This window comes from Neofelis nebulosa, chromosome 7, assembly GCF_028018385.1.
Source record: "Neofelis nebulosa isolate mNeoNeb1 chromosome 7, mNeoNeb1.pri, whole genome shotgun sequence".
Classification (NCBI taxonomy): domain Eukaryota; kingdom Metazoa; phylum Chordata; class Mammalia; order Carnivora; family Felidae; genus Neofelis; species Neofelis nebulosa.
In genome coordinates this window covers 120513700-120540722 of record NC_080788.1, presented here as the reverse complement: position 1 = coordinate 120540722, position 27023 = coordinate 120513700, and the positions used below count along the sequence as shown (strand labels likewise).

The following is a 27023-nucleotide window of genomic DNA, read 5'->3' as shown; positions in this document are numbered from 1 at the left end:
CCTTGCAGAACTCACCTGGCTGGCTGTAGCTTCAAGGGCAGAAAAAAGGCAGAATCATGCATCAGTTTCCTTTCTTTTTCATTTGGCTGATCTCGGACTTTTTTTCCCCCGAGTTGGAAGTTACTTAACTTCTCTGGGACTCCTTTTCCTCATCTGTTGCCTGGGAAGGAGACACATTTATGAGAGTCAAGTGAGATAAGAGCTGAACAAATGCTTCAAAAAGTGTAGAGGAAGGCAGATATAAAGCATTCTTGGTCTTCCATTCGTTTTCATTTTCATTATTGCATCGGAGGAAAGACCTGGTGGAGTTGCCACCTGCTGATAAATCTCACCCCCCCCAGCCCCTCCCCCACCCCTCACACATATGCAGTCACACATCCTGCTCTGGGAAAGTGGGAAAGTGCCAGCAGCGCAGGTTCCTCTGCCAGTGAGCAAGCGCTCACATGCCCCCAAGGCAGCCTGTGGATGCCAGAGTTAACGTGGATGGAGTTCTGAGCTGTGCAGTCTGTGGTTGCCTTATTCCGCCTCCTCATGCTCTGGCTTTGGGTCTCAAAACGGCAGGAACGGCCATGCACGTTCCCAGGCTTGAGTGAACCTGTGCTCCGTCGGAGAGCACGAAGTTGGGCAGGACTGGTGCTGAGAACTCTCCTGGCTTCTTTCCCTGCATGAATCGGTGTGCTGCTAAAGAAATTGCCTCATCTGAAGTTTTGCAATCCCCTATGGAGAGAAGTGGGTAGTTGTGGTACTTCCAAAGCCGTCCAAAGTTTAAGAGACAGACTACTACAGACTTCATTGTTGGAGGGGTGGGGGTCTGCCTCTAACCAAAGAGCCTGACTCAGAAGCAGTGAGGATCTATCTCCAGGGTTCTCTCCAGTACAGAGTCAAGAATTTATTCCCATTACCTACTTATACCCAGAAATGAACCCCTTCTTGGAGCCATGTCATTCTGGAGCCATGTCCACGGGGGTAGGATTTGGCTGATGGACAGCCCAAAGGCCCACTTGACCTTGCATTCTATACCAGTCTGCTTCCCTCCCACCCCATTACCTAGGGCTTTGTAGGTCCCAGCTATGTGGCCTTGACCACGAGTTTGACTCAGAGGTACTGAGCCCACTGGGCTGGGAGTGAGACCTGCCTTCTCTTTTATGGGGAGAGTCTCTTCTACTGTGTGGTCTATTGATGTAGCAAGTAAAGAAGATCTCCCCACACTTGGTGCTGATTTACATTCCCTAGGGAATTCTGCGAGCAAATCAACCTCTTGTATAAAGAGCTAAGAGTTTGCGCATAAAAGAGCTTATGAAGAGAAATCCCCAGGTGGAAAGAAATTAGCAACCAGAGCTAATACCAACATAAACAGAGTCCACTGTGTTGGATTCTGCTTGGAGGATATCAGAGGTGGGTGCAGAACAGGACATGAAGGCATTTCCTCCCAAGCTTTCACCCAATGCCTTACTCCTTCCCTTCTCTATAGACCTTGCTTTAGTTCCAGCGAGGATACCTGCTGCTTCCTCCAGGAAGACCTCCAGGGTTTCTCTGTCCACTGAGCTCTCCCAGCCCAAGCCTGGGCCGTTCCCTTTTCTACTAAGACATTCAAGGTAAAATGGGAGATTTTTTTTGGCTTAAGAAAATTTCCTAGAGGGGTGCCTGGGTGGCTCAATTGGTTAAGCGTCCAACTTTGGCTCAGGGCATGATCTCACAGTTCATGAGTTCGAGCCCCACATGGGGCTGTCTGCTGTCAGCACAGAGACCACTTTGGATCTTCAGTCTCCCTCTCTCTCTGCCCCTCCCTCATGGAAATGCACACTCTCTCTCTCTCTCTCTCAAAAATAAACATTTTTTGGGGCGCCTGGATGGCGCAGTCGGTTAAGCATCCGACTTCAGCCAGGTCACGATCTCGCGGTCCGTGAGTTCGAGCCCCGCGTCAGGCTCTGGGCTGATGGCTCGGAGCCTGGAGCCTGTTTACGATTCTGTGTCTCCCTCTCTCTCTGCCCCTCCCCCGTTCATGCTCTGTCTCTCTCTGTCCCAAAAATAAATAAAAAACGTTGAAAAAAATTTAAAAAAAAACAAAAATAAACATTTTTTTAAAAAGAAAAATAAAAACTTAAAAAAGAAAACTGTCTAGGAACTAAAGGGAGAATAAAATTGAAAGTGTAAAGGCCTAGAAACTGAGGAGTTTATGGCAGTCAGCAGCATTACCCGGGTAATCAAGGTGTGCCCCCCTCCCAACGCCCAACTTAGATAGCATCAGATACCCAGAAACAGGAGGCCCCAGTTTTACCCTTGATGTCTCTTCCCTTTCCTCACAACCAATCTCTCCTCTCTGTTCTCCCCAGAAGTGTCTCAAACCCATCCTGTGTTGCCCATCCCTCTGACTCTGCCTTATTCAAGTTCTCACTGTCTCTTTCCTGGATTCTGCTGTAGTTTCCTCACCAGTCCTCCAGCCTCGTCTCTTCTCCCCAGCCTTTCTTTCCAAAATGTCCTCCTCTCCTGGCCTTCCTGGTGAATGTCTCATTGTTTAATGAAACTCAGCTCAAATGTCACCTCCTCCAGGAAGCCTGCTGGTACTTCTTCAAGCAAGGCTAGTTGTTTCCTTCTCTGTGTCCTTTTCGATTACCCCATGATAACATTTATTTCAATGTTTTGGAATGGCCGGTTAACGTGTTTATCTACCTCATCACCCTTCGTGGCAGCTCCTTCAAGGACCCAGACTATGGCTTATACCTCTATTCTCAGGGTCTAGCAGGGAAGCAGACCTTCATTACATAGCAGGACATGCCTGATGGAGAAAAGAGGGGAGAAGAAAAGGGAGAGGAACATGGAATGGAAATTTTGCATAGTTGTAGAGTCTACAGTTCCTGAACCACCCCTTAGATCTTGTGAGGGAAATTCCCTCAAAGAAACACTTACCACTGCATCAGCCCGTGTTCTCTGTCACGATTTCGCATGGTGCTGATTGCCCCTACAGTGTCTTCAAAGCTGCTGAGGAGGCTCAGAATCCTGAAGAAGCAAAAGTCCATGGAGATTAGGCTGTGCCAATTCAGGACGAAAACCAGTCTGAAACCCAGGTCTTTCGGTGCCCAGGCCAGGGTCCTTGACACAACATCAGGGGCCGCTCCACAAGTTTTCCCTCCAGGCAACAGCATATAATTATCAACATTAGTATTTGCAATTTATATGCAGCTTTTGCTTCACTGGCTTTTTTATTATCCTTTTGATTAGTAATTCGGTATGCAGCCCAGGCATGGAGCAAAGCCAGGGTAGGGAGGGAAGGAGCAGAGGGGAGCCAAGGCCAAGTAGAAGGCCATGAGATCCTGTGAGAGGAAGGCCACGGGGGAGCAAAGGTGCAAGAGGGTGCATAGACTCAAGGGACAGGGTCTTGGGTGTGTGGGGGGGTAAGGAAGGGAGAAATGCCTCTGCAGATGCTCTGTAGGCTCCAGATGAGTGGTCCAAGAACCTTCCTAGCCTCAGGGCCTCCACTCTAATGGGGCAGGGGCAAGAAGAACAAGAATATATTTAGCACCCAATAGGTTAAACACCAATATCATCAGCCCAGCCCAGACACCGCACAAGGCTTGGGGAGTTTTCTGTCCAGTGGAGAGGAGGAGACCCAAACTCCTCTGACAAGAGCTCCTGGCTCCTACAGTGCATGCTGGGAACTAAAGTGAACTTCCCCAGATGCTTCATGTTATGTGGGAGTAAGGGGTTCCTGGAGCTCACTATTCAGTGTGCTATGACACCCTTGGATGGGAGGAGAGAGGACTCCCACTGCCAGAGCCTGGTCCCCAGGGCCTCGTTCCACCCCCAGCCCCTGCTTCATTCTGCTCTGGGGTTTACTTTGCCCCTATTTGCCTTCAGAAAATGGGAACACTCTCCCCTCCCAAGCCCCTGGTACTGTGGTGAGACTCAAGACCTGGTACGGAACTTGAAAAATAGCCCCATCTACTTGTAATCCTGAAGATGAGGGTATCCCCCATGATTTAAAAAAAAAAAAAAAAAAAAAGGAAAGGAAACCAGGAGGCAGGATGCAGGGGGACAGATAAAGAGCAGCACAGTAGGGGAGACAAAGCAGACCGAAGCCCTGGGCTCAGATCTCAGATCTCCCTCTGGGAGAACTGAGGAGAATGTGTACCCACTGAGGGCCTATTTGAGACCAATATGTCACATCTGTCATCTCACTTTGTCCTCATATGACCCCTATGAAGTGGATACAGCTCCCCCATTTTGCAGATGAAAAACCCAAGTCTTTGAGAGGTTAACTCGCTCAAGGTTATACAGTTAATGAGACACTAAGACCAAACCTTAGGCCCATGGTCTTTAAAGCCTGTGCCCTTGCCAGCATAGCACTGTTGTCTCCCAATCAAGAGATTTAATCTCTGAGCACAGCGTCTTCCTGTGTAAAATGGAAGGGGAAGGGCAGGGGGAGGGGAGGATTACATTGCCTCATAGAGTTGTTAAGAAAATTAAATGAGATTATATTGGTTACAAACATAAAAACCTGGCATGGTGTCTGGTATATAGTAGGCGCTCAATAAATGCTTTCTGCTTCCTTGCTTTTCTTCTCTTTAGGTTAATATTAAAACTCAGAGCTTGGGAACCTAGGACCTCCAAAATACTTCAAGAAACCCGAGGGCCGCCCATCGCTCCTGGGGGAATGGGGAAGTAGGGTAAGGAGAAGGACTGAGAAAGGGAGCTCGGCTCCAGGAATCAGAGAGACCCTTCCAGCTGTGCGCCCCTCGCTCCGCCGCCTCCTTTGGGCTCCCCTGACTTCCCGCCCCGCCCCGCCCCGCCCCGGAGCTGGGTCCGGAGTGCCTGGTGGGCTGATTCCCGAGCGTGGAAGGGAGACGGAGGGGAGAAAGAGGCGGCGGCGGCGGCGGCAGCGGCGGCGGGAGGCAGGGAGGAGGGGAATCCTCCTCTCTGCTCTCCCAAGTCGGCGCGGAGCCGCCTCGGGCCGGGCTAAGGGCTGCGTGGCGGCGGCGGGGCCGGACCAGGATGCGGGGCTCCCGGGACCGCGCCGGGCGGGGCGGGCGGCGGCGCCGGGCGGCGGGCTGGAGCTGTCCGCGGTGCTGAAGCGGCGGCGGCGGCGGCGGCGGCGGCGGCGGCGGCGGCAGGGACCCGGGGCCGGGAGCAGAGGCGCCCTCCTGGGAGCTCCACCGCGGCCGCAAGGCGGGGGCGCCGTCGTTCACCGGCCCATGCTGGGCCCCCGAGCCCCGCGGAGGAGGCGGGACCGTCCTCGGCGGGACAGGTAAGGGGCCGTCTGGGGGCACAGCGGGAACCCAGAGCGAGACACCGAGGCCCAATCGAGCTGGGGAGTGCAGTGGGACCCCTCTCAGGGATGGGGGGTCTTCCTGCCTGCTGACTGCACCTTGCGCTCCGCAAGAGATCACTGCCAAGTCTATCCCTACCCCTCGCCCTACAGACTGGGGATGCTGGGAGGAGCCTGTGGGACTGGGGCCCAGGTAGTCACCTGGACACTCTGACCCCACACCACCAGGCCTTAACCCCAATCTGAGACAGCTCTTAGACACCCTGCCCACAAAGAACGGTAAGGAGAGTATCCCGGACTCCTGTACCCCAGTGCCCACCATAGTTTTGCTCATGAGGGAAATCTGAGCCAGCTTCACTAAGCATCCCTCTCCTCCCCAAGCCTGCTCATCAGGGTGACTGGAGTGGCTGTGGTCTTCCCCTCACCCCACGCTTCAAGATTTCTTTGCCCGGTAATGGCCCTTGGGCCGAGGATGGGCCAGGCCCCTTAGGACTGATTAACCCATTTCTCCAGGGAAGGAAGGAGGTACCAGAATATACCTTCATTTTGTCCTGTGGCCCCCTTGACTCTAATGGAAGAAGGCTGGTTTTGCCTCATACTGCTTGGTGCATAAGGGCAGAGAGTGGAGATACCTGAGCCTTGTTTTCTGTTATGTGCCCAAATGCTGGTCACCCTAGACAGAGCCTCCATTTGGAGTCTGCCCTCTTTCTGGCAAGAGTGTGCCGAATGAGCTCATTCAGGCCTGCAAAGTGCTTCCAATTCTTCAGAGCAGAGTTCTCTGAGTGGCAGAATGTAGTGATCAAAATAAAACTGCGTAGAGGAAGATTGGCCTATCACTGTGGCTGACCACTGCTTTGTCCCTATCATTTCAACCCAGCACAAATTCTCCACCCCCACCGAGAGAAAGAGCACTAGACTAGGAGTTCTTGGCTGAGCGCTGGCATTTATCAGCTTGAGGCCAGTTACCTGAACTCTCTGAACCTCAGTTTCCTCATCCCTAAAGTGGGGATAAGGTAGCTGTTGTGCCCACCTCAGGGAACTGCCTTGGACTCAGTGAAACAATGTGCCTGATTGAAGGTTTGTCATCTGTGGGTCATCATACCAGGATGAGTTGCTGTCACCGTTTCCATCCACTAGCCAGTCTGGCTGGAAGTAATCTGATGTTGTTACCCCTACCCCCTTTCTCCCAGCCTGGCCATGGTTTCCTTTGTCTTTGGCCTCCCTGGGGTCCGTGAAACCCAACTTATAAATCTTGAGGAGCCAAAAGGGTTCCCTCCCCCCTTCTCTTTCATCATCACCTATAGAAGATAATATAGGGTGAGAGTCTGACTCACAGTTTTCGTTGTTTTTTTCCCCCAAGAATCACAGATCTAAGGAAACAGCTCCTTGAAGGCAAGGATCGTGTTGTTTTCATCTCTTTGCCTCCCTGCACACTTCCCCTCCCCCATAGCACCTGGAAGATAGTAAGGACTCGGTAATTGGGTGTAAAATAAGAGAATGGAGTGTTAAAATATCTCAGAATAAAAGCATTTGATTGGACGTCTGGGAGCCCCATGTTTGGTCCCAGATCTGCCACTGACTCAAGCAAGTTCTTTTCCCTCTGTAGGCTTCATTTTTCTTTTCTGTAAAAGAGGGTTGGACTAGATAAGTTCTAACATTCCTGATGTTCTGGGAGGCTCTCTGATGGCCATCTTGAGACCACAAATCCCTCAGTTCTTGAACACAGCATACCAGCTTCATTAACCTGGTTTTAAGACTAAGTTAATATCCTTTCAGCAAAGAAATGGATTTTATGAATGGAGTGGAAGGGAGCAATAAGAACCTGAAAAAGCCATTTATGTTTCTGATGTTTCCTTAAGCTCCCCCTCTCTTCTTTATTTTCCTGGGAAGGCCGTGAGTGTGTACAGAGTTGCAGAGCTGGGAGGGCCCCTGCCTCCAGGACAAGATTCTAGGAAAGCACCCCCCTCACAACATTCCTTGTGAGTAGCCAAGAGCCAGGAACCCAGTTCTTAGCCATGTCCTCCTCGGGACCTTGCCTGGCTGGATCCCCTCTCCTAAGAAGACTGGAAGAGGGGACAGTCGGGAGAGATCCATCCCTGGGGAGAGCTTTTTTTATATAAAAACAAAATAAGCTCCTCTGACAATAATTTTCCTCAACTGTGGCAGGCCCAGCCAATATCCAGAAAAACCTCAGCTAATTGGCACTTCTTTAGAGCTGAGTAAGCCATGCCAGTGACCCCCCTGACTTACCCTTTAAGCGCCCCGCCAGGGTGGGGGCTCAACCACCACCCCCCACCCCATGTCAGCACTTTCTGGCTCCCAGATGTTGGTGCAGCACTGGCAAAAATCAGCTCTCCAGAATTAACGGACAGTCACTAACCCTCATGACAAAGTAATGGCAACCACGCAGCACAGCAAGCATAGAGAGGGGCTTTATTATCTACAAGACTAGTCTGTGGGGGTGATGGCCTCCTGCTGGGGCTAGAACAACTCACCACCATCACCCCCACCGTCTGCAGCTGTTTGGGTGGATACCCCACCCCCAGAGTTGTCAGAGTGCAGGGCATCTCTGGTCACCAAGGTAGACACATCTGGCTCCTCTCTCAACCAGGGAGAACTACCCACTGGCTACTCCTTGTGTTCCCCACCTGCCAACTTCCTGCTGGGGGTCCTACTTGACCCCTTCTGCAACACCTCAAAAGGAAGAAGAGATTAGGTGATCCTGGTTATCTGGGGTCAGACCGGGGTGGGGAGAATCTAAAGAAGAGGAATAGATAAATGTAACATGGTCATTAAGAAATGAAGTGTGTATGTGTGTGTGTGAGAAAGAAAGAAAGAAAGAAAGAAAGAAAGAAAGAAAGAAAGAAAGAAAGAAAGAAAGAAAGAAAAGAGAGAGAGAGATTGAAACATTGAAATATACCCATGCAGGTCCCTTCTGCTGGGCGGCACACATATGACAGAAGCAGAGAATAAAATATCTAGAGACATCTGCACATTATTAATTATCATCAAGTTCAAAGGCCAATTCATCCATGAATACTAGAGGGACTTCCAGTCCCAAAGTACACCACTCCAGGGAGAAAGTAGAAGAAGCATCCCATTTCTTTAAACCTTTGCCATTTTCTAACCCCCTTTTCTTCTCAGGGGCTTGGTGGGCATCCTGCTGGAACAAGGTCCCCCCTGCTGCAAGGTGGGGGGACAATAAAGACTAATCTCATCCCTCTTTGTATTCAGTTTCTCTCTTCTCTTTGCTCCTCCTTTATTCTCTCTTCTCCCTCCTTCCTGCAGCTGCCACCAGCACCCACCACCCCCTTCCCTCAAGCAAACCAAGCAGGGAGTGAGGACCTGACGCTCTACCTCTCCTCTCTGTTAGGTGTGTTATCTTCTGCCATTAGATGTACTATTTGCTTCTAAGTGGTTGGGAACAAGCTGCTTCAGTGAGGAGACAGGTTGTTTCAGCAAGAATAAAGATTTGATTCCTGCTTGAAAATGGACTAATTTGAGTGGTGGTGCCACTGTCCCAATCCTCCCGGTAATTTTCACCTTTGTCAGCCACAAATCCATCCCCAAGCCAGTGAATTATGCTCTGAGGGGGAGCCCAGGTTGGCAGCAGATAGAAAATAAGGTAGACCGATGTCTCTAGAAGTGCCTAGGAAGCCTCCCCTGGGAACTGAGAAGTGTTCCAGCCATCCTATCTCTCTTTCCTGGGTTCCCTCCTTCACCCTCTCCTCTCCTCTGCCCTGCTCTTCTTCATAGCTCCATTGATAATTCTCAAGTCTCTCTCTAGCCCTGACCATGACCCAGGGATTCAACTGCATACATCTAACTGTCAGGTGGATTTTCTGCCCTAGCATCCCAAGACCCAACTCATCCACTTCTCCTTCCTATCCTGCTCTTCCTTGTTGTGTGTGTGTGTGTGTGTGTGTGTGTGTGTTTCATTTTACTGGATTGGTACTTGGTGGGCCTTTTTAATATAAATATTCTTTTTTGTTTTTTCAGCTCAGGAACCACTTCCTGTTTCTGTTCCTTTCATTGTCATTCCCATTCAGTCTCTGCTGTGTCTTTCTGAAATTTCTACTAGATGGATGTTGAACCTCTGGGACTCTCCTCCATGTCTCTTACCTTTCTTTCATATGTTCTATCTTCTTGTCTTTTTGCTCTATGTCTTGGGATATTTCATTAACTTATTCTTTCACATTAAAAAGCTAATCTTTAACTGTGTCCATTCTGTTATCCAGTCTCTCCATTAAATTTTTTAAAGTTGTATTTATTTAAGTAATCTCTACACCTAACATGGGGGTCGAACTCACAACCCCAATATCAAGAGTCACATGCTCTTCTGACTGAGCCAGCCAAACACCCCACTTTATTAAATTTTTTGAAAATTTAGACAGTTATTTTCATTTTCCAAAACACTTTCATGTTCTTTGCTCTTTTTTCATAGCAGGCTGCTCTCATTTTATGGATACAATGTCCTCTTTTTTTTTCTCCCAGGGGATATGAATTGAAAAAAATTCAGAGATCTCTTCTATAAGTTGAATGATTTCAATCTTACTGGGTCAATTGTTCTATTTGTGTATTTAATCCTTCTCTTTTATTTTCATAGAGTTGTTCTTCATTATCCTTTGGTGTCCACTCAGACTTACGAATAAAGGAAGGTATTGACTAGCATAGGCAACTGGTATGGATTTCCTCTGAAGTTGGGTAAGTTTGTTTCCCTAACAGACGTCCCCCTTGAATGAGACTTATTCTTACTTCTTATTCTGTTTGGGGCTGCAGGTTTCTCAACACTGATCTCCTCACCAAAGAATTTCATTTGCTCTTTATCTTCCAGAAATTCTTCAGTGTTTCTGTTCCACTGATACCATTTTTTGTTGTTTTCCAATTTTGTTATGATTTCATTCTTTTAGAAATATATGCTTTATCACTTTAATAGAATCTGAAGGAGAAGAGGTCATCACTAGTGCTCAGGCTGCCTTCTTTTTTTAAAAAAATGTTAATGTCTATTTATTTTTGAGACAGAGACAGAGCTTGAGCAGAGGAGAGGCAGAGAGAGAGAGAGAGACAGACAGAATCCAAAGCAGGCTCCAAGCTGTTAGCACAGAGCTGGATGTGGGGCTCAAATTCACCAGCCATGAGATCACAACCTGAGCTGAAGTCGGACGCTTAACCGACTAAGCCACCCAGGCACCCCTCAGGCTGCCTTCTTGAACCAGCGATCTTTCCCCTGGATTTTCTGTCTCAGTTGGTGGCCTCAGTTTGTTAATTGACAAAACCAGAAGGCTGGGAGTCATTCTAGGCTCCTCCCTCTCCCTCACTTCTAGTTAGCCACAAAGTTCCGTTCATTCAGCCTCCTGACTCCTTCTTGGTTATGACTCTTCATTTCCATCCATTTTGCCACAGATCAGGGTTAGATCCCCATCGTCTCCTGCCTGCATTTTTGTACTCATCTCTTCATGGGACTCTTAGCCGCCATTCACCTCCCGTGCTTTGTATCCACTGCAGCCAGCCAGAGCGCTCTAAAACTGGGTATGACCATGTCACTTTCTTGCTACCACTTTCACTGGCTCCCCACTGCCCACAGAAGAGAGCTTTTCTGCATGGAATTCAAGGCCTTCCCACCTCTCCGGTCTTATTCCACCAACACCAAACCTCCCTGGCTTCCCCTCCTTTCCACTACCTCACGCTTTTGTGCTGTTTCCTCAGCTGGAAATGCCCTTCTCTCATTGTCTCACCTGGATGACTCAGATTCTTCCTTGAAGATTCAACTCAGGGGCACCTGGGGGGCTTAGTCTGTTAAGCGTCTGTCTCTTGATTTTGGTTCAGGTCATGATCTCACGGTTCGTGGGTTTGAGCCCCGCATCGAGCTCTGTGCGGACGGTGCAGAGCCTGCTTGGGATTCTCTATCTCCCTCTCTCTGCCCCTCCCCTGCTCGCTCACTTTCTTTCTCTCTCTCTCAAAAAATAAATAAACTAAAAAAAAAAAAAAGATTCAATTCATATGTCACATGCTTTCAAAGCCTCTTCTTAATTTCTGCCATTGCCTCCTCTCCCATCCCAGGATAGGAGTCCCTTATCAGTGTATCTCTAGCACTTGGTTGTATTTAGCACAACTCACTCCATTGTATTGAAATTTCGTATTTGCTGGTTGTATTCCCCCTCAACGCCGGTACCATTTCTTGTTTATTCTTGCATCCCAAGAACTGGTCTGAATTAACTGCTCAAGAAATTATGCAGATATGCTCCACCCACCCCAGATCCTAGAAAGTCCTTTCTTATGGGGGAGCCTTAGCACACCTAGCTCACTCATTCACTGATTCACTCATTTATTCATGAGATCAACTGTTTACTGAGTGCCTAGTATACGCCAGGCAAGGTGCTGCACGGATGAGGAAGATACAGTCCCCACCCTCTTGAAGTTCACAATCTGGTGAGAGAGAAAGACGCTAATCAACAAATCACACATATAGAAAAAGACTGTGCTAAGCTCTTTGAGAGGAGGAATTGGAGCCTGGAGAGCAGATAAACAAGGAGCCTAAATCTAGACTGAGGATGTAGGGACATCTCCCTGAGGAAGGGACTTGTGAGCTGAGAGCTGAAGGATTCTGATGTGAGTAGAGACAATGCTCCTAAGAAACGCGACTGTGAAGTGAAAGAGAGAGAGGACAGGGGCTGTCGGAGGGAAACGGCACTGAGGAAAGGCATTCCAGTTATCTGTCACTGCCTAAGCACCCCCAAAACTTAGTGGCTACAACTAAAGACATTTTACTCTACCTCATGACCTTGAGGGTCAGAAATCCACGCAGGGTTGAGCTGTGTGATTACTCCACTCCACATGGCAGGGACAGAGGTCACGCAGTGGTATTTGGCTGACAGATGGGCTGGTTTGAAGCGTCCAAGATGGCTTCACTCACATGTCTAACATCTTGGCAAGACTGGAAGGCTTGGCTCAGCAGGTTCCATCCACCAGAGCTTCTACACACATGACCTTCCAGCAGGGCAACCTCAGAGTAGTCCAGCTACAGACCGGGTGGCTCAGGGTTGGGGGAGTGAGTCTTTCAGTGAGCAAGGTAAAGGATGCACGGCCTTTTATAACCTGGCCTCTGAAGTCACACAGCATCACCTTTGCTGTGCTCTGTGGTTGAAGCAGTCACAAGCCCACTCAGATTAGAGAGGGGGTCTGTATCCCTCCTCTCGAAGGGAGGAGTATCAAAGTATTTACAGCTGGGTTTTGCAATCATCACAACTGATTTCTTTTTTAAGCGAGAGAGACTACAATATGTTTAAGTGCCATTAGGAAGGATCAGGAGTGAGGAGCAGCTGAAAACAGGGAAAAAAGGATAATCAATTGTGTTAGCTCCCTGAAGAGGCAAACTGAAGCGAAGAAAGCCAAGTTCTCATTTTCCCTCTATTCTGATTCCGCTGGCCTCGCCCTCCTCCCCACCCAGACCCCTGGCTTTCTCTCTCTACTGTCAGATGCAGCAAGCTGCAGCCAAGACTCTAGACCAGAGATCATCAAATCCGGCCTCAAGCCATCTGCAAACAACCACCGTAGCCACAGCACTTCACAGTTTGCAGTATGGTTTACACATTATCTGACAAGGGGATGATCTAGCACCCAATCGTCAAGATTTCACCTTTTCCCTGGATTTTAATCATTTATATTTAATCCTCTGCCTTGCCAAGAAGATCTTGCTTTTATCTTTCCGTTTAGAAGCAATCACTCTTGCTGTGCTGAGAGATAGCGGCCAACAGCTGAACGTCCTCACAATGAGTCTGTATCTATATGAACCCAGACCTTAAGGTTATCTAGGGAGCCACCCCTGGGCTGCTAAGTCACCCCCCATCTCCTAATCTTTTCACGAAGTTCCCATTTCCCATTCCCTTCACTGAGGCCCTCGGTTTTAACCTATTGGAGACCAAGTCTTCGACACTGTCACACCCACACTATTTATCACGACCCTTGGCACACAAGTAGGCTCTGAGAGGCACAGTTAAGTGAGAGCCCAGGCTTTGGATTCAATTAAACTTGGGTTCAATTCCAGTCTCCATCACTGTTTAATCTTGGACAAGTTACTTGACCTGAGCCTCAGTTTATCTGAAAAATGGGAAATAATCACAACCAGCCCCACTGGTGGTTGTCTGGTTTTGAGATGAAGCATAGGAAACACCTAACTCATGTGGGGCTGCAGTAAATCATAGCTGTTATTTTTTTGTGTATTTATTTATCTTGAGAGAGAGAGAGAGAGAATCCCAAGCGGGCCCCGTGCTATCAGCGCAGAGCCTGATGCGGGGCTCGAACTCACGAACCGTGAGATCATGCCCTGAGCCGAAACCAAGAGTCGGGCGCTTATCCCCACCCAGGCGCCCCTACTATTCTTATAGTGACTATTAGAGCAGCGGTTCTTAAAGTGTGATCCCTGGACCAGCAGCATCGACACCACCTGGGAACTTGTTAGAGATGCAAATTCTCCCAGGCCTATTTCGGAATCATAAACAGTGAGGGTGGAGCCCAGCAGCCTGGGCTAAGTCGTACAGGTGATGTTAGTGCACACCGATGACCGGAACTGCTGCCCTGGGCAAATTCTGCTTCAGAGGCTGCATGTAGATCACCTTAATCCAGTTAGGCAGAAGCAGATTCAAAGCCTGGTTTCTGTGCCTGTAAAGGCTGCTCTGTTTTTGGTTTTCTCCTGCTCCTTGGGGTTACCCCATGAGAAGTCCCAGTTGAAAACCAGGGGTGTTTCCTGGGGCCCCTCCTTAACAGGCCCTGAACTCCCATCCCCTCCCCGCCTTGGCCTCTGATACTGCTGGAGGGGGAAAGTGGCACCAAGGGTCACACTCACCTCCCCGTGTTTCTTTTTCCTCTAGGATCTTGGCAACTTGACCCCTCGAGTTCTTGCTCCCTTGGTGATTCTTTGATGCCTTCGTATCTTTCCCTAGTTTTTCTAACTGTTCTTGGCAATCGGGTGTGACATAGGTTAGTCGCCACTTCTTTCCTAGAAGAGGAAGCCCCTGCCCAGCTGTGACTCTCCCACTAGAAATGATAGGGTCAGATGAGCTTTTAGAGCAGTTCGGTTCCTGGCACGTGATGAAAAGCTCAATAAATGTTAAGTTATTGTTCTTCCTCTCCCAATAGAATCTCAGGGTCGTATTGAGCTGAGCTATTAAAAATGAACCCCTTGTACCCTTCCACACATTTTATAGATAAGCAAACTGATGTTACACCATGTAATTGGACTCCAGAACAATCAGACTCTCGTGGAGGCTGTAATTGGATCCCAGTGGATTCCTGTATGGTGTCCTGTCCCCAGTCTGGAGGTGGCGTTGTGCTCTCCGTCTCTAAATCAGGAAGTGGAAAACATTAGGGCCCAGCTCAGTTCTCAGCTCCAAAGGAAACAAACCAGGGGCTGTGGCCTCCCAGGTCCTCCCCTCCCTCTCCTTTTGTGGGGCCCAGACCTCTTGCCCAACTGTACAATCTACAGCAATCTCCTTAGCTTCAGAATTTCAGACATCTCAGGGCGCCTGGGTGGCTCAGTCAGTTAAGCGTCCAACTTCAGCTCAGGTCATGATCTCACAGTCCATGAGTTCGAGCATCACGTCGGTCTCTGTGCTGACAGCTCAGAGCCTGGAGCCCACTTCAGATGCTGTGTCTCCCTCTCTCTCTCTCTGCCCCTTCCTTGCTCATGATCTGTCTCTCTCGCTCTCTCTCTCTCTCTCAAAAAAAAACATTAAAAATCATTTAAAAAAAAATTGCAGACATCTCATGTCTTCCCTCTGGAAGGGGACATGTGCACATGTCACACACACACGCAGAGGCATGCTCACCAGCAAGTAAGCAGACATACAGTACTGTCTATACAGCAGGCACACACAGCCCACATGAGCCCCAGGCAGAAATGGAGATGAAAATTATCCTTTGAATACTGGTCCTTAACTCCAAAGAACAGGGAGAGGTAGCCCTCAGCAACAGGCCAAAATGTCAGGCAAGGCTAAGGATAGAGAAGCCTGGGCCTGGAGACCTGCCACCTCCTCCTTCTGGCCAGGGCTCAGTGCTGGGTCCCCAGGATCAGTTTAGCGGACTCCCATGTGGCCCGAGCAGGTTTCGGGGGTGAACATGACCTGCTAAAGAACTGTGACCCTTGGCTGGACTGTGAGTAGGTGCTGTAGCCCATAACCTGGTTGCTTTATGGAGGCAGAGGGTGTGTGTGTGTGTGTGTGTGTGCGCATGTCTGTCTGTCTGTCTGTGTCAGGGCAGGCTTTGACACTGTGCTCAGCCTTTACACCCAGGAGGAACCCCCAAACCTGGCAAGGCTTAAAACCACTTTTAGATAATTCGGCCCGGAAGAAATCTGCGCACCTAATTTTTTTTCTGATTTAAAAGAAGTACATGCTCAATGTAAAAAGTAAATATGGGAAACAGAAAAAAAATGGTGTAAAAAGGCAAATGAAAAGCACCTGTGCTCCACCCCTGGCGATAATCACTGTTGACGTTTTGGCAGAGTTAAGATTGCAGGCACATACCATTTTCTTTTCTTCCCTCTCACTGAATCTGCAATGAGCACTTTCTCATGTCATTCCTCTTTGTAAACCTGTTCGAAGGCCTTGTACCACTGGATTGTTGTACCACAATTTATTTAACTTGTGCCCGATTGTTGGACATTCAGGTGGCTTTCAGTTTGTCCCTGTTGTGCAAACCCAGGATCATACATCTTTGTACATGAAGCTGAGAAGCCCCTGCCCAGAGGCACAATCAGTGTGGTGGAGGAGAGTGTAATCCAGGAAAGGCTTCGTGGCTTGGGTTTCAGTAGCTCAGCTGGGTGCACTTTGACCAAGAGAGGATGGCTGGCAAGAACAGGGGAATGAGCTGGGACCCAGCTGCCCCTTCCTGTCCTGGACACGTGCCCTGCAAATGCCCCTACAGTCTCCAGAGCTCTGGGGCCTGATTCCTGGCCACAAGGATCCTTCCTTTTCCTCTGGGGGGATCGGACAGGTGATTGCCAAGGCCTCCTATGCCTCCTTCAGGGCATAGGGCAGGGTGACTTTGATGTATTAGTCTGCTGTGAGGGCCCTGGGGCCGGTCCTCCCCACCACACCCTGCCAAAAGGCGCCCACATACCTCTGCCTATGCAGATGACAACAGGGACCCTTGAGGCTGTAAGCAGAGGGGGCGTTAATTAAGACCAGCTAGAGGAGAGGCCTAGAATCCCATAGGGTGGGCAAGATGGAGGGCAGGACCAGGGCTGTGGCGGCCCAGGGGGAGCTGGGAAGCCACGGGATGGTGCTACGGCTCCACTGTGCATCTGACAAGGAGATGCCTTGCCTTCCCTTTGCTTCCTTCAATGTGCTCGAGGCGCCATGATAGGGAAGGTGGTACGTCACTGGATTCTGAGCATGCGCATCTATCCCTGAGTCTTGCAGAGGACAGGGAGTGGGGGAGCTGACTTCTGCAGGGCTCCTTGAGGCTATGGGCTCATGGAGAGCTAGTGCCACCATCAGCGATCATTTAATCCTGCCCCTCTTATTGCAGATAGGGAAACCGAGGTGCCAGATCAATAAGCTAATGGGGGCGAATCAGAATGGAATCCCAGTGTACCTGACTCCCAAACCCATGAGCCTTATGCTCCCGTGCCCTTCAATTGTACATCTGCACATCACATCTGCTGGTGTGGGGGAGGCTCCGACAGGGACTCAAAAACTGCCCTCAGGGGTCAGAAGAGACCAGTCCCGCTGGGAATCTGCCCAGAGGAGCCCAAGCACAAGCCTAGTCCAGCAAGCTTGGGTACTCCAAGCTCCCCACCTGCAGGAAGGAACCTGTCCACATATTACAGTCCCAGGGGCTCCCTGCATTTTGATCCATAGAGAGGAAAGAAGAGGGAGAAGTACTGAGGCCCTGGCATTTATGAGCTCCGCCCCTCCCAAGAACTGCTGTCCCATCTCTGCATGCGGAGAAACTCCTTCCACAGCTGGGTGACAGCCCAAATGGAACTTGTAACTGCTTAATGTGCCAACAGAGCCCCCAGGTGTAGGGCAGCCCAGCACCATCCGTGCCCTCCCTGGGTGAAGAGTTGGGCACTCGGGCCACACGCCGTTCTTTGGGTCCTTCCAGGATTCTGTTAGACATTCTGGGAGCCCCAGCCCCAGAGGTCACACTTCTCCGGGCTCAGAGCCTCTGAGACATGGCCAGGATAGCTTTCTCTTGCTCCTTTGCCTCCAGGCAGGCAACAGCCCTCACTCCTGCCTCATAGCAGGCCAGCCAAGGGACCCTGGCCCCCCATGGACCCACCCTCAATGCCTCCCCCTGGTCTTGCCTGGGCCTCCCCTGCCCCTCACTCTGTCCCATTCCCCATTATTTCTGGGGCCATGCTCTGTCTTCAGGTTTCCCCAAAACCAACTTTCTAGAATCGAACCACTTCCCTGGGGGAAGAAAGAGAAATGGCCAGGCTCTGGCTGTGAATTCTTTTTTATTTTTTTAACGTTTATTCATTTTTTGATAGAGAGAGACAGAGCGTGAGTGGGCGAGGGGCAGAGAGAGAGGGAGACACAGAATCCGAAGCAGGCTCCAGGCTCTGAACTGACAGCACAGAGCCTGACACGGGGCTTGAACTCACGGACCATGAGATCATGCATGACCTGAGCCAAAGTTGGACACCCAACTGACCGAGCCACCCAGGCGCCCCTCTGGCTGTGAATTCTTGATGGGAGGTGGGAGTGGAGAAGGGGCCTAGACAAACCTATCCCTGGGGGCAAAATTCCCTCTCCACACTTGTCCCTTTACCATCAGGCCAGAAATGACCTTGGGTAGCACAGAAGCCCCTCCCACTTATAATGTACAATAGAGCATCAGCCATCTCTTTGGATCCTCAGAACAACCTTGTGGGTTGGGGAGGAATTATCATCTGCACTTTACAGATAAAGAAACCCAGAAGGGCATGATTATTTGCCCAAAGTATCAAGGCCAAGACTGACTCTCCGATCTTCAGATTATAAATCCAGGGCAAGACATGACCCTCTCACCCTTCAGCATCATGATGGGGCTGGGAAGGAGAGAGTAGGGTCCCTGGGGGGGCCTGCCCCCTTTCTCCATACCCCGGCATGTGTGTAGGCTTTGCTGTAAACACATTTATAGGCTGCCTTTCCCTCCTTCAATCAACCCTGAGCACCTACTGTGTGTCCTTCCCAGGTGGGCATCTACACTCTAGCCCATGAGTGTGTCTACACTTCAAGCTGGGATGTGCAAGTCCAGACTTTAGTGCTCCAGAGGCCCTGCCTTAGATCCCACAGGACTTCCCAAAGCCACAACTAACCTTAGAGGGGAGATTAGTCTAAGGAGCATCCCCTTAAGACCATAACTGGAGAGAAGCATCCTCCTCTGTGAAGAATCGACAGCAATTAGCACGTGGCCTATGCTGAGCTCTGAGCTAAGCGTGGTCCCATCCAACCCTACAACAAATCTTCCTCAACCCAGTATCCCACCGGCCACCAAGTCCTGCCATTATTTCCCAAGGCCCCTCCCCTTCTCTGCATCTCCTCACCATTGAGTCCCAGCTGTCCTCAGCTTACCTGAAGCCATGGCAAAACCTCCTATCGGTGTCACAATCAGCTCAGCCCTCTCCAAGACACTCTCCCCACACAGCCATGGGAAGCTTCTGTACCCAAACCCTATCCTATCGCTCCTGCCAAGACCCCTGAAGCCCCCTCAGACCTAAACAGGGCTGCGTGGTCTGGCCGCACACCCCATCTCACCCCTCCCTCTCTACCCTGAGAGGCACCAGCCTTCTCCCAGGCTCTCAGAGCGAACATCCCTTATCGAGGCCTCTGCCTGAAATGTGTTCCCCTCCCCTTGCCTTGCCAACTGGTCCTCTTTCTTCTATCTCAGCTCCCAAGCCTTCCCTGTACCTTTGTGTCCGTTCCATGCCTTGCACATTCTTACGCCCCTTGCTGTCCTTCCCCTTCAGGGCAGGTGTCTTCTCCGCCACTGTGAGCTCCGTGAAGACAGTGCATCCTCCTCCCTCTCTCTGCTCCCTGCCTTTCTCACCTTCGTGTCCCCAGTATCTGTACAGTGCCTGGTGGGGAGCTGATGCTCAACCGATAAGTGTGGACAGGATAAATGAATGAACCAACTCTATGAGGTGAGTACTGTGGCTACACCCAATTTGTAGACTACGAAAAGGAAACTCTGAGAAGCTCAGTGGCCATCTCAAGGTCCCACAGCTGGCCAGTGGTAAAGGCAGGGTCCGAGGGCCTGAGTTCTTAAACATTTCCCGTCCTGCATCCAGCACCCTGGACTCAGCATCTATCTGTCTTGCTCGCCCATCAGGCTCTCTGAGGACAGCTCAGCTGGCCCAGGCTCCCCTCCCTGGAGCTGCCCCCAGAACCATGGAGAGTCTGAGTGAACTGCAGAACCCTTTGCTGCCTCGGAGCCCCGCCCCCCTCCATGGCCCTTACCCCTACCCCGAGGCTTCGCCCAGCTGGTCATGCCAGGAGAAGCTCTACTCCTACCTCCTGGGTGGTGCTGGCTCTGCTCGCACCCATCAGCTCCTGGACCCAGGATCCCTGCAGCTGGCCGTGGAGGCCTGGTACAGGCCCACCTGCCTCCTGGGGAGGGACAAGGTCAAGGAAGCCAGGGCAAACAGCTGTGAGACCAGCTTCACAGAGAACAGGGAGCCCCAGGCGGGGCCTACGCTGCGGTCCACAGAACCTGGCCAAGTAGAAGAGGATGTCACCATCCAGACTGTGTCCTACGGGGTTCAAGAGGAGCAGCAGGGCCAGGAGAATGACCAGGAGGAGGAGGAGGAGGTGAGTGCCTGTGTTTCAAATGCAGATTCCCAGGCCAGCCTCTAGGTGTTGAGATTCAGTGGGCCTGGCTTGGGGCCCAGGAATCTATGTTACCAGAGGAAAAGTATTTCTGGCACAGATTCTGTCCATACTTTGAGAAACACAAACTTGGGTTGATGACTTAATTTTTTCACATTTATTTATTTATTTTGAGAGAGAGACAGCGTGAGTGGGGGTGGGGCAGAGGGGAGAGAGAGAGAGAGAGACACAGAGAGAGGGAAAAAGAGAGAGAGAACGAACCCCAAGCAGGCTCCACACTGTCAGTGCAGAGCCCAGCGTGGGGCCCAAACTCACAAACTGCAAGATGTTGACCTGAGCTAAAGTCAGACACAACCAACTAAGCTACCCAGGTGCTCCAGTGGCTTAATTTTGTAATAGCATTTATCATTCTTGTTTTCTTAATTACATAAGTAATTTAAAAATACAGAAAACCGCTGGAAGAGAACATTATTATTTTAGTCGATGATGTTCTAGTCTTTTTTTGTTCAATCTTTTTCTCCACCCTACTCCCCCCTAAAAAGATCTTGCTGCACATAGTTTTATAACCAGATTTTCCCCTCCAAGCACCATATCTCAGTATAGCTGCACGTAATTTAATATTTGTCTACGAGGTGATTTTTAAGGGTTTCCTGGTATCCCATTGTATGTTCTTCCTTCACTTATTAACCCAATCTCCTGGTCACTGGGCATTGAGACTTTCTCTTCTTTCCCAATGACTGTCCGATGATACACAAGCCTGCACACTGATACTCGTATTCTTTCTTTGTATGCTTGTGCTAATTCCAAAGGAGGGAATCAGTGGGCCACAGTTCAGGCTTTGGGTAGAGCGGGCCGAGCCCAACCTACACTCCCACCCACAGCAGATGACACTACCTGTGGCCCCACATCGTTGCCACTGGTGATCCTGGGCCCGGTGGCAAAAGCCCACCCGTGTTTTGCAGAGTGATGTGACGTCGACAGACAGTGAAAGTGAAGACAACTTCGTGGCGCTGCCGCCCAGGGATCACCTGGGCCTTACTATCTTCTCCATGCTCTGCTGTTTCTGGCCCCTGGGCATCGCTGCCTTCTACTTCTCCCAGGGGGTAAGAGCACGAGGGGCCCAGGGCATCTGCTCCTGCTCCCTCCCTCCACTGGAGGGCTTGACCCTCCATGCGCAGGACCGGGTCAGAGCCCCGCAGGCTGGGGCTGGGTTCCCAACCGTGGGGACACCCCCTTTCACCAGCACCTCTCTCTCCCTAGACCAGCAAGGCCATCTCCAAGGGAGACTTCCGCCTGGCCAGCACCACCTCCCGCAGGGCCCTCTTCTTGGCCACACTCTCCATCGCCGTGGGCGCCGGTCTCTATGTGGCCGTGGTGGTGGCTCTGGCAGCTTACATGTCCCAGAATGGCCATGGCTAGTAGCCAGCAGGGCCTGGCGTCCTGGCTCCCCTGCTCCGCCTGAGGAGGCAGTGAGGCTTGGGGTTGCAGACTCTCTGGAGAGCCCCGGCCCCTGAAGACAACCCACAATCCTGGCTTGTTGTGGGGAGGCCTCCCAGGCTGCAGCCTGCAGGGCTCCACTGTCACTTCTTCTTGTCCACAGCCCCCAGCCCCAGAGCAGAGTCTGGGACACCACCCTCTAGCCCAGGCTATGTCAGGAAGCAAGAGAGAATAGGGCTGCCCATCAAGCCATCTAGGCAGGACCTACCTCTGGCTTGAGGCCGGCTGGGAGCTCAGCCTATTCTGCCCCCTGCCCCCCACCCCCGCGACAAAGGGTTGCCTTCCCTGCCAGAAGCCCACTCCCCAACTCTGCCAGCCTCTCCACAGAGAAAAAGCAGGAGGTTACTGGGAGATAAAAGGACACCTGGGGGTAGGGGACCTGACCCAGTTCTTTTGGCTAATCGGAGTCTCCACACTGGGGACAACCTGAGCTTCCCCAACTCCACTCTCTGGCCCCATGAGGCCAAGACCCCCCAGCCAACCCGGAGCGAAATACATAGAGACACAGGGACCCCTTGCTCTTTCCGGCTCTCTCCTGCGGGCTTGTAAGACATCATAGAGTCTAGATAGAGAAGAAGAGTCTCAGGCACGTAAGCTCTGCGCCCAAGGCAGGGTCTTAGAGCTTCCTTGAGCAGGAACAAAAGACAGATGTAATGACAGAGGTCCTGCAATATTGCCAGACTACTTAGGCCTCCCTGCTCCACCCCAGGTCCTCACCTCCATCACCCTTTTCTGGGCTCCTCCTGGGAGGTCTTGAGCTAATACCATCCCAGAGAGTGTCCTTAGTGCACCAGTCACTGAGCACAGGGCCCTAGATCCAGCCCTGTGGGAAAGCAGCAAGGAGAGACCCAGGGGAGTCATGAGTGTAAACGAGGGCCAGGATAGAGGACTGGCATGGCTGCTGGGCAGCCCAGCAGTGTTCAGAAGGCTTCCTGGAGGAGGTGTTCCTTGAGCAAGGTCTAGAGGGATGAGGAGAATTTATCTAGATTTGTTTCCCCATAACCCTTAGTATTCATGAACAGGGACATGGCAGGAGTCTCCCAAAGTATTTGGATTATGCCTAGAGCATCTGGGCTGGAGCCAAACTACAGCCATTTTTGAGGACCCCACCACCTCGGAGAAGAAGGTTAGGCAACATGGCTCTCAAAGACCAGTGATGTTTTCCCACCTCTGAATGCAGGGGGTCAGCCGTCTTCACTGACGTCCCTAACCAGGGCTGCTCTCAACACCTCCAGCCACTAGGGAACATCCAGAATTTTAGGGGCAGCCAGGCAGCTGGGGGTGGGGGTGGGGGGAGCAGTATATTGGGAGGGCAGGCCTGTCCAGGCTCAAGCATAGGACCCAACTGTGCAGGATCTGGGGACTTGGTCATTCCCAGGCTGCATCCAGAGCCCAGGGCTGCGGATCGACCACTGACCCACCTTGTCCCATCACCCTCCCCAACCAGGCATTGCCTCACCCTCCACTCCCCGCATCCCCTGAAGTCCCACAGGCCCAGGATCAGTGGTTTTAATATCCCCCTATTGTATATATTTATCCTTGTAATAAACATTTCTGTAACACTGGTGCCCTCTGGGCCTCTTCGTGTCCTTACCTGCCTCCATCTTTGCCTGCAGCCCACCGTCCTCCAAGACTGACCTCCAGCTGCATGTGTGCTGCCCTGGGCCCCCAGCAGTCTTCTCAAGAAGGTCTCAGGAGGAGGGGTGGCCAGAGTACCCACCCACCCCACCACTGCTCTGCTCAGGGTAGCCTGGATGTAGGGTGATGGCGTGCACTTGACTCCAAGCAGGACAAGACAAGGTCCGTGCCTGAAGAAAAATCCCTTCTAGGCTCAAGAGCTTGCAGGTGATTGAGGCTCCACTGAGCTGCCTGTAGCTATCGCCCCCCCCCCCCCCCGCCCCGAGGCCCCCAGGAGCCTGCCTGGGCCAGCAAAGGGACCAGCCTGGCGTCTAGATCACCTTACGTGGAGGGCCCTGGGGGAGGTGGGACAGGCGCACCCACACCTGTATGTCCTCCCAGCAAGACACAGCTATACTCTCTTGCACACACACATGCTGCGTGGGCTGGATGCCCCGGAGACAGAGATTAGCACCAGATGTATATTAGGGGCTGCTCTTGGGATATCATTTGAGGAAGGGAGGAGGAGGCAGATCTGGGCAGGGGGAGGTGAGACTGTGAGGCAGGCCTGAACGCAGCGGGGTCTGGAGCCAGGATACCCTTCAGAGTTGACCCAAGTTGGGACAAAGGGCTAGGCCTTTATACCCCCCCTCCCGCCCCCCGCAGCAAACAGTCACTGGGTGTGGGCCATCCAGAAAAGGAGAGAGGCCTAGGGTGAGGAGGCTTTCTCCAGCTGGGGCAGCCCCCCACGGCGGCTTGGCCTGAGGCTGTTTGCCACGTACCTGCAATGGCTAGAGGACCAAGCCTGTCCTTCCTGCAGGTCCCCCCACCCCAGCAGCGGCCCCCGCCACACCGGCCACACCCACCACACAGCAACAGACCCAGAGGTGTCACCTAGCGCCACTCAGCATTTACCTCCACACATTGAAGGCTGCTCCCTGAGAACTCTGCGGCTCCAGGCCAAGGACGGGCCAAAGTGCCAGAGAGCCAACAGCCCTGTCAGGAGGCTTCAGTCAGTGACGATGGGAGCTGGTGGACAGATAATCCCAACTCTCTGCCCTCTGGCTGGGAGAACCCGAGCCATGTCCTACACTTGCCCACGGCAGCATTTCGCTGGAGACCACGGCCCTCACTGGCCGCCTTCCTCCCCCCACCTTCTTCCTCACTCCCCTGCTTTGCTATCTGTGGCCATCTACGTGCAATCGAATCCTTGTGTCTGGGTCGGCTTATGGGGGGGGGACACAAACCAAAGCACATGTATGCGTGTGTGTGGTACATACATGTAGCACACGCAGGCACATGCACGTGCACACACATACAGATAGGCACAGGCGTGCAGCCATGCACACACACACACACACACACACACAGGTACAGCCCACATGTGCACAAATATGCAGGCCCACACTCACAGGTGCACACACACAGGTAAGGGGTAAAGGAGACGTGGCGGCCAAGGAGTCTCACCTGGCCCTGCCCGCTGTGCAGTCTCACCCCGTCGCCAGCCTGGCCAGGCCCCAGAATGGGCAGTGGGCGGCACACACGGGCAGTCCAGGCCCCTGTCTCACAGCCCAGATGATCCCCACCTCCTTCCTAGCCCCCCAGAATGCTGCCTTCAGGCCTTGAGACAGGGGAGAAGAAGCCAGATGATATCTTATGATCACCTGCTCCCCCTCCTTTTTACCCCCTCCCTTACCCCAGAAGCAAATTCAGACTCTGCAGGAGAAAATGGAATCAGAAACGGAGCCCCCAGGGGCTCCCCTCCCACACAGTCCCTTAGAAAGGGCACATCCTGTGGAGCCTGGGCTCCTTCTGATCAGTCCCTGCAGCAGGGGCAGGAACTCCTCCCAGGTCAAGCTGAGGCCTGCCTCTGGGTGCGCCTAGGGCGCTTTCTCGGCCTGAGCCTCAGCGCCTGAGGCTCCTGGGAGAGGGGGGGAGCTTGCTGTTGCCGTTACCCCCTGCAGGCTGGCTCCTCAGGCTGGCAGAGAGAGGCTGGGGGCAGGGAGGGTCCCCCGGGTAAAGGTGCCCGCGATGAGCTGCCGCGCTAGCACATCTGTGCAAATATTACCAATTACTTTCCTCACTATAAACACCCAGCAGGAAGGCAGGGAAGCAGCCAACCCAAACTGTTTAAAATAGAAAGCGAAATTGCCGCACGGGGAAGTCGGGGCAGCAGGCAGAGAAGGGGCCCTGCACCAAGAATCCGGGGTCTCCCTCCCCACCAGCTGCCCTTCAGCTGCACCTGCTCCTGCCGCCCCACCTCAACTTTCTCCTCTGCCAGACAGGAAGAACCAAGGGGAAAGGTCCCTGTCTGGGGGATGGGGGGGGGAATGAGTGACGATGGGGGCCACAGGGGGAGGGAAGAGGGCTGAGGGAGGCAGCCACAGAGCACCCAGCGCTGCCTGGCTGTGGAGCCACAGTGCTGTGTGGAAAGAGCGGGGAGGGGTGGGGGGTGGCGCGGAGGAGAGGAAGCCTCCCTTCCTTGTGACCACGGGCCTTGGGAGGCTGGGCCAAGTGGAAACAGTGACCTGCCACCCACTCTGAGTGAAAGGAATTTTTCTGACGGCGGAAATGGCCAGAAAGCCGCTCCTGGGCCCCAGCAGCCTTTCCCATCCCTCCCTCCACACACAGGGCTGACAGAGAGCAGGTCTCTCGTGCAGTCACACGGTGGCCAAAATGCTGAACCGTTTCCATGCCGGTTGATACATATGCCCTGCCCCAAGCCCCCCACATGGTTCCCTTTTCTGACTCCCTGAGCCCTCCCCCAGGACCCCGCAGCTGGCTCCCCAGGAAAAAAGGGTTAACAGCTGACTCAGCAGCCCCCTCCCCCAAATGCATTGGTCCATGCCTGGGCTGCCCTGACTGTTAAATGTCTCTGAATGTGCCCCTGCGCCCCTCTTGCCCCTGCCCACCTCCCAGGGAGGGCTCTAGGCAAACCCACCACCCCTCAGCGTTAACACTTATGTCCCTGCTGCTTTCCAGAGTCTCCGGGCCACCCAGGTGATAGGAGGGGGTATGCTGAGGCAGGGATGGGCCACCAAGTTGTCAAGGATACAAATGTCACAACAGGAAAGGACCTAGTCACAGTCCCTCAGGCTACCAATGAGACAACTGAGGCCTAGAGAGGGAGGTGAGTTGCCCAGTCACCCAGCAATTTGTAAGCCGAGCCCAGGCCTTGCCTCCCAGGCCCTGAGATCGCTGAGCGAGGCCGGTGATTGTCTGCTTGCCGTGGAAACACAGAAAACCCAGGGATGACCGCTGCTGCCCTGTGAATATTAACACACTTGCTTCCTTCAGCCTTCCCTCCCAGGCTGTTTCCTGCTTCAAAGGCTTCCCTCCCTAGGGCTGACACCTCGGTCCTTCTATTTTGGTGGAATGGCAGGGGTAGGGCGGGAAGATGACAGTCTTATCCAGCCCTGCCTGCCCCAGGCTCACAGCAGACACCCCCCCACCCCCACCCCGTGCTTTCACATCCTCTCTGCAACAAGGGGAGGCCACACTCTCAGGGGTGGGGAGCGCCCCACGGAGACACTCAGATGTTCTGAACCAAAATAAAAGGTGCTCCTGCCACCCATCTGCATTTCCAACCTACATCCCTTGAACCTCTCTCCCTCTAAAGAGCCAGGCTTCAAAGCCACTTCTAGCTCCATGAGGAAACAAGAAAGAAATCCCCAGTGCACAGGGTGCCAGAGAGGCGTCCAGGAAGGGGACAGAGGGGACAGCAGACATGTGTGTAACGGTGGGCAGGGCCCAGATGAAGCGGCAACGGGCAGGCTATGTTGACAGAGCACCCTCAATGCTCGCTGCCATAGTGTTTCTGTCCCCATTTTACA

General features: G+C 52.2%; 1 protein-coding gene across 5 annotated transcripts in view; it reads left to right on the top strand.

Annotated features, from left to right (window-relative positions):
* Positions 1-23135, top strand: part of SYNDIG1L (synapse differentiation inducing 1 like) — a 59571-nt gene extending 36436 nt beyond the window's left edge. For 2 of the 5 annotated variants that reach the window (XM_058739660.1, XM_058739661.1), the window contains 5 exons: positions 9870-9967; positions 19218-19391; positions 19580-20058; positions 21039-21179; positions 21337-23135. In XM_058739660.1, the coding sequence (XP_058595643.1) occupies positions 19639-20058; positions 21039-21179; positions 21337-21495 (720 nt within the window). In that variant the 5' untranslated portion in view covers positions 9870-9967; positions 19218-19391; positions 19580-19638 and the 3' untranslated portion in view covers positions 21496-23135. Of the gene's footprint in view, positions 1-4463; positions 5243-8153; positions 8637-9869; positions 9968-19217; positions 19392-19579; positions 20059-21038; positions 21180-21336 lie in introns of those variants that run through there. The other 3 variants (XM_058739659.1, XM_058739662.1, XM_058739663.1) reach the window with 3 other exon arrangements.
* Positions 23136-27023: the final 3888 nt, after the last annotated feature.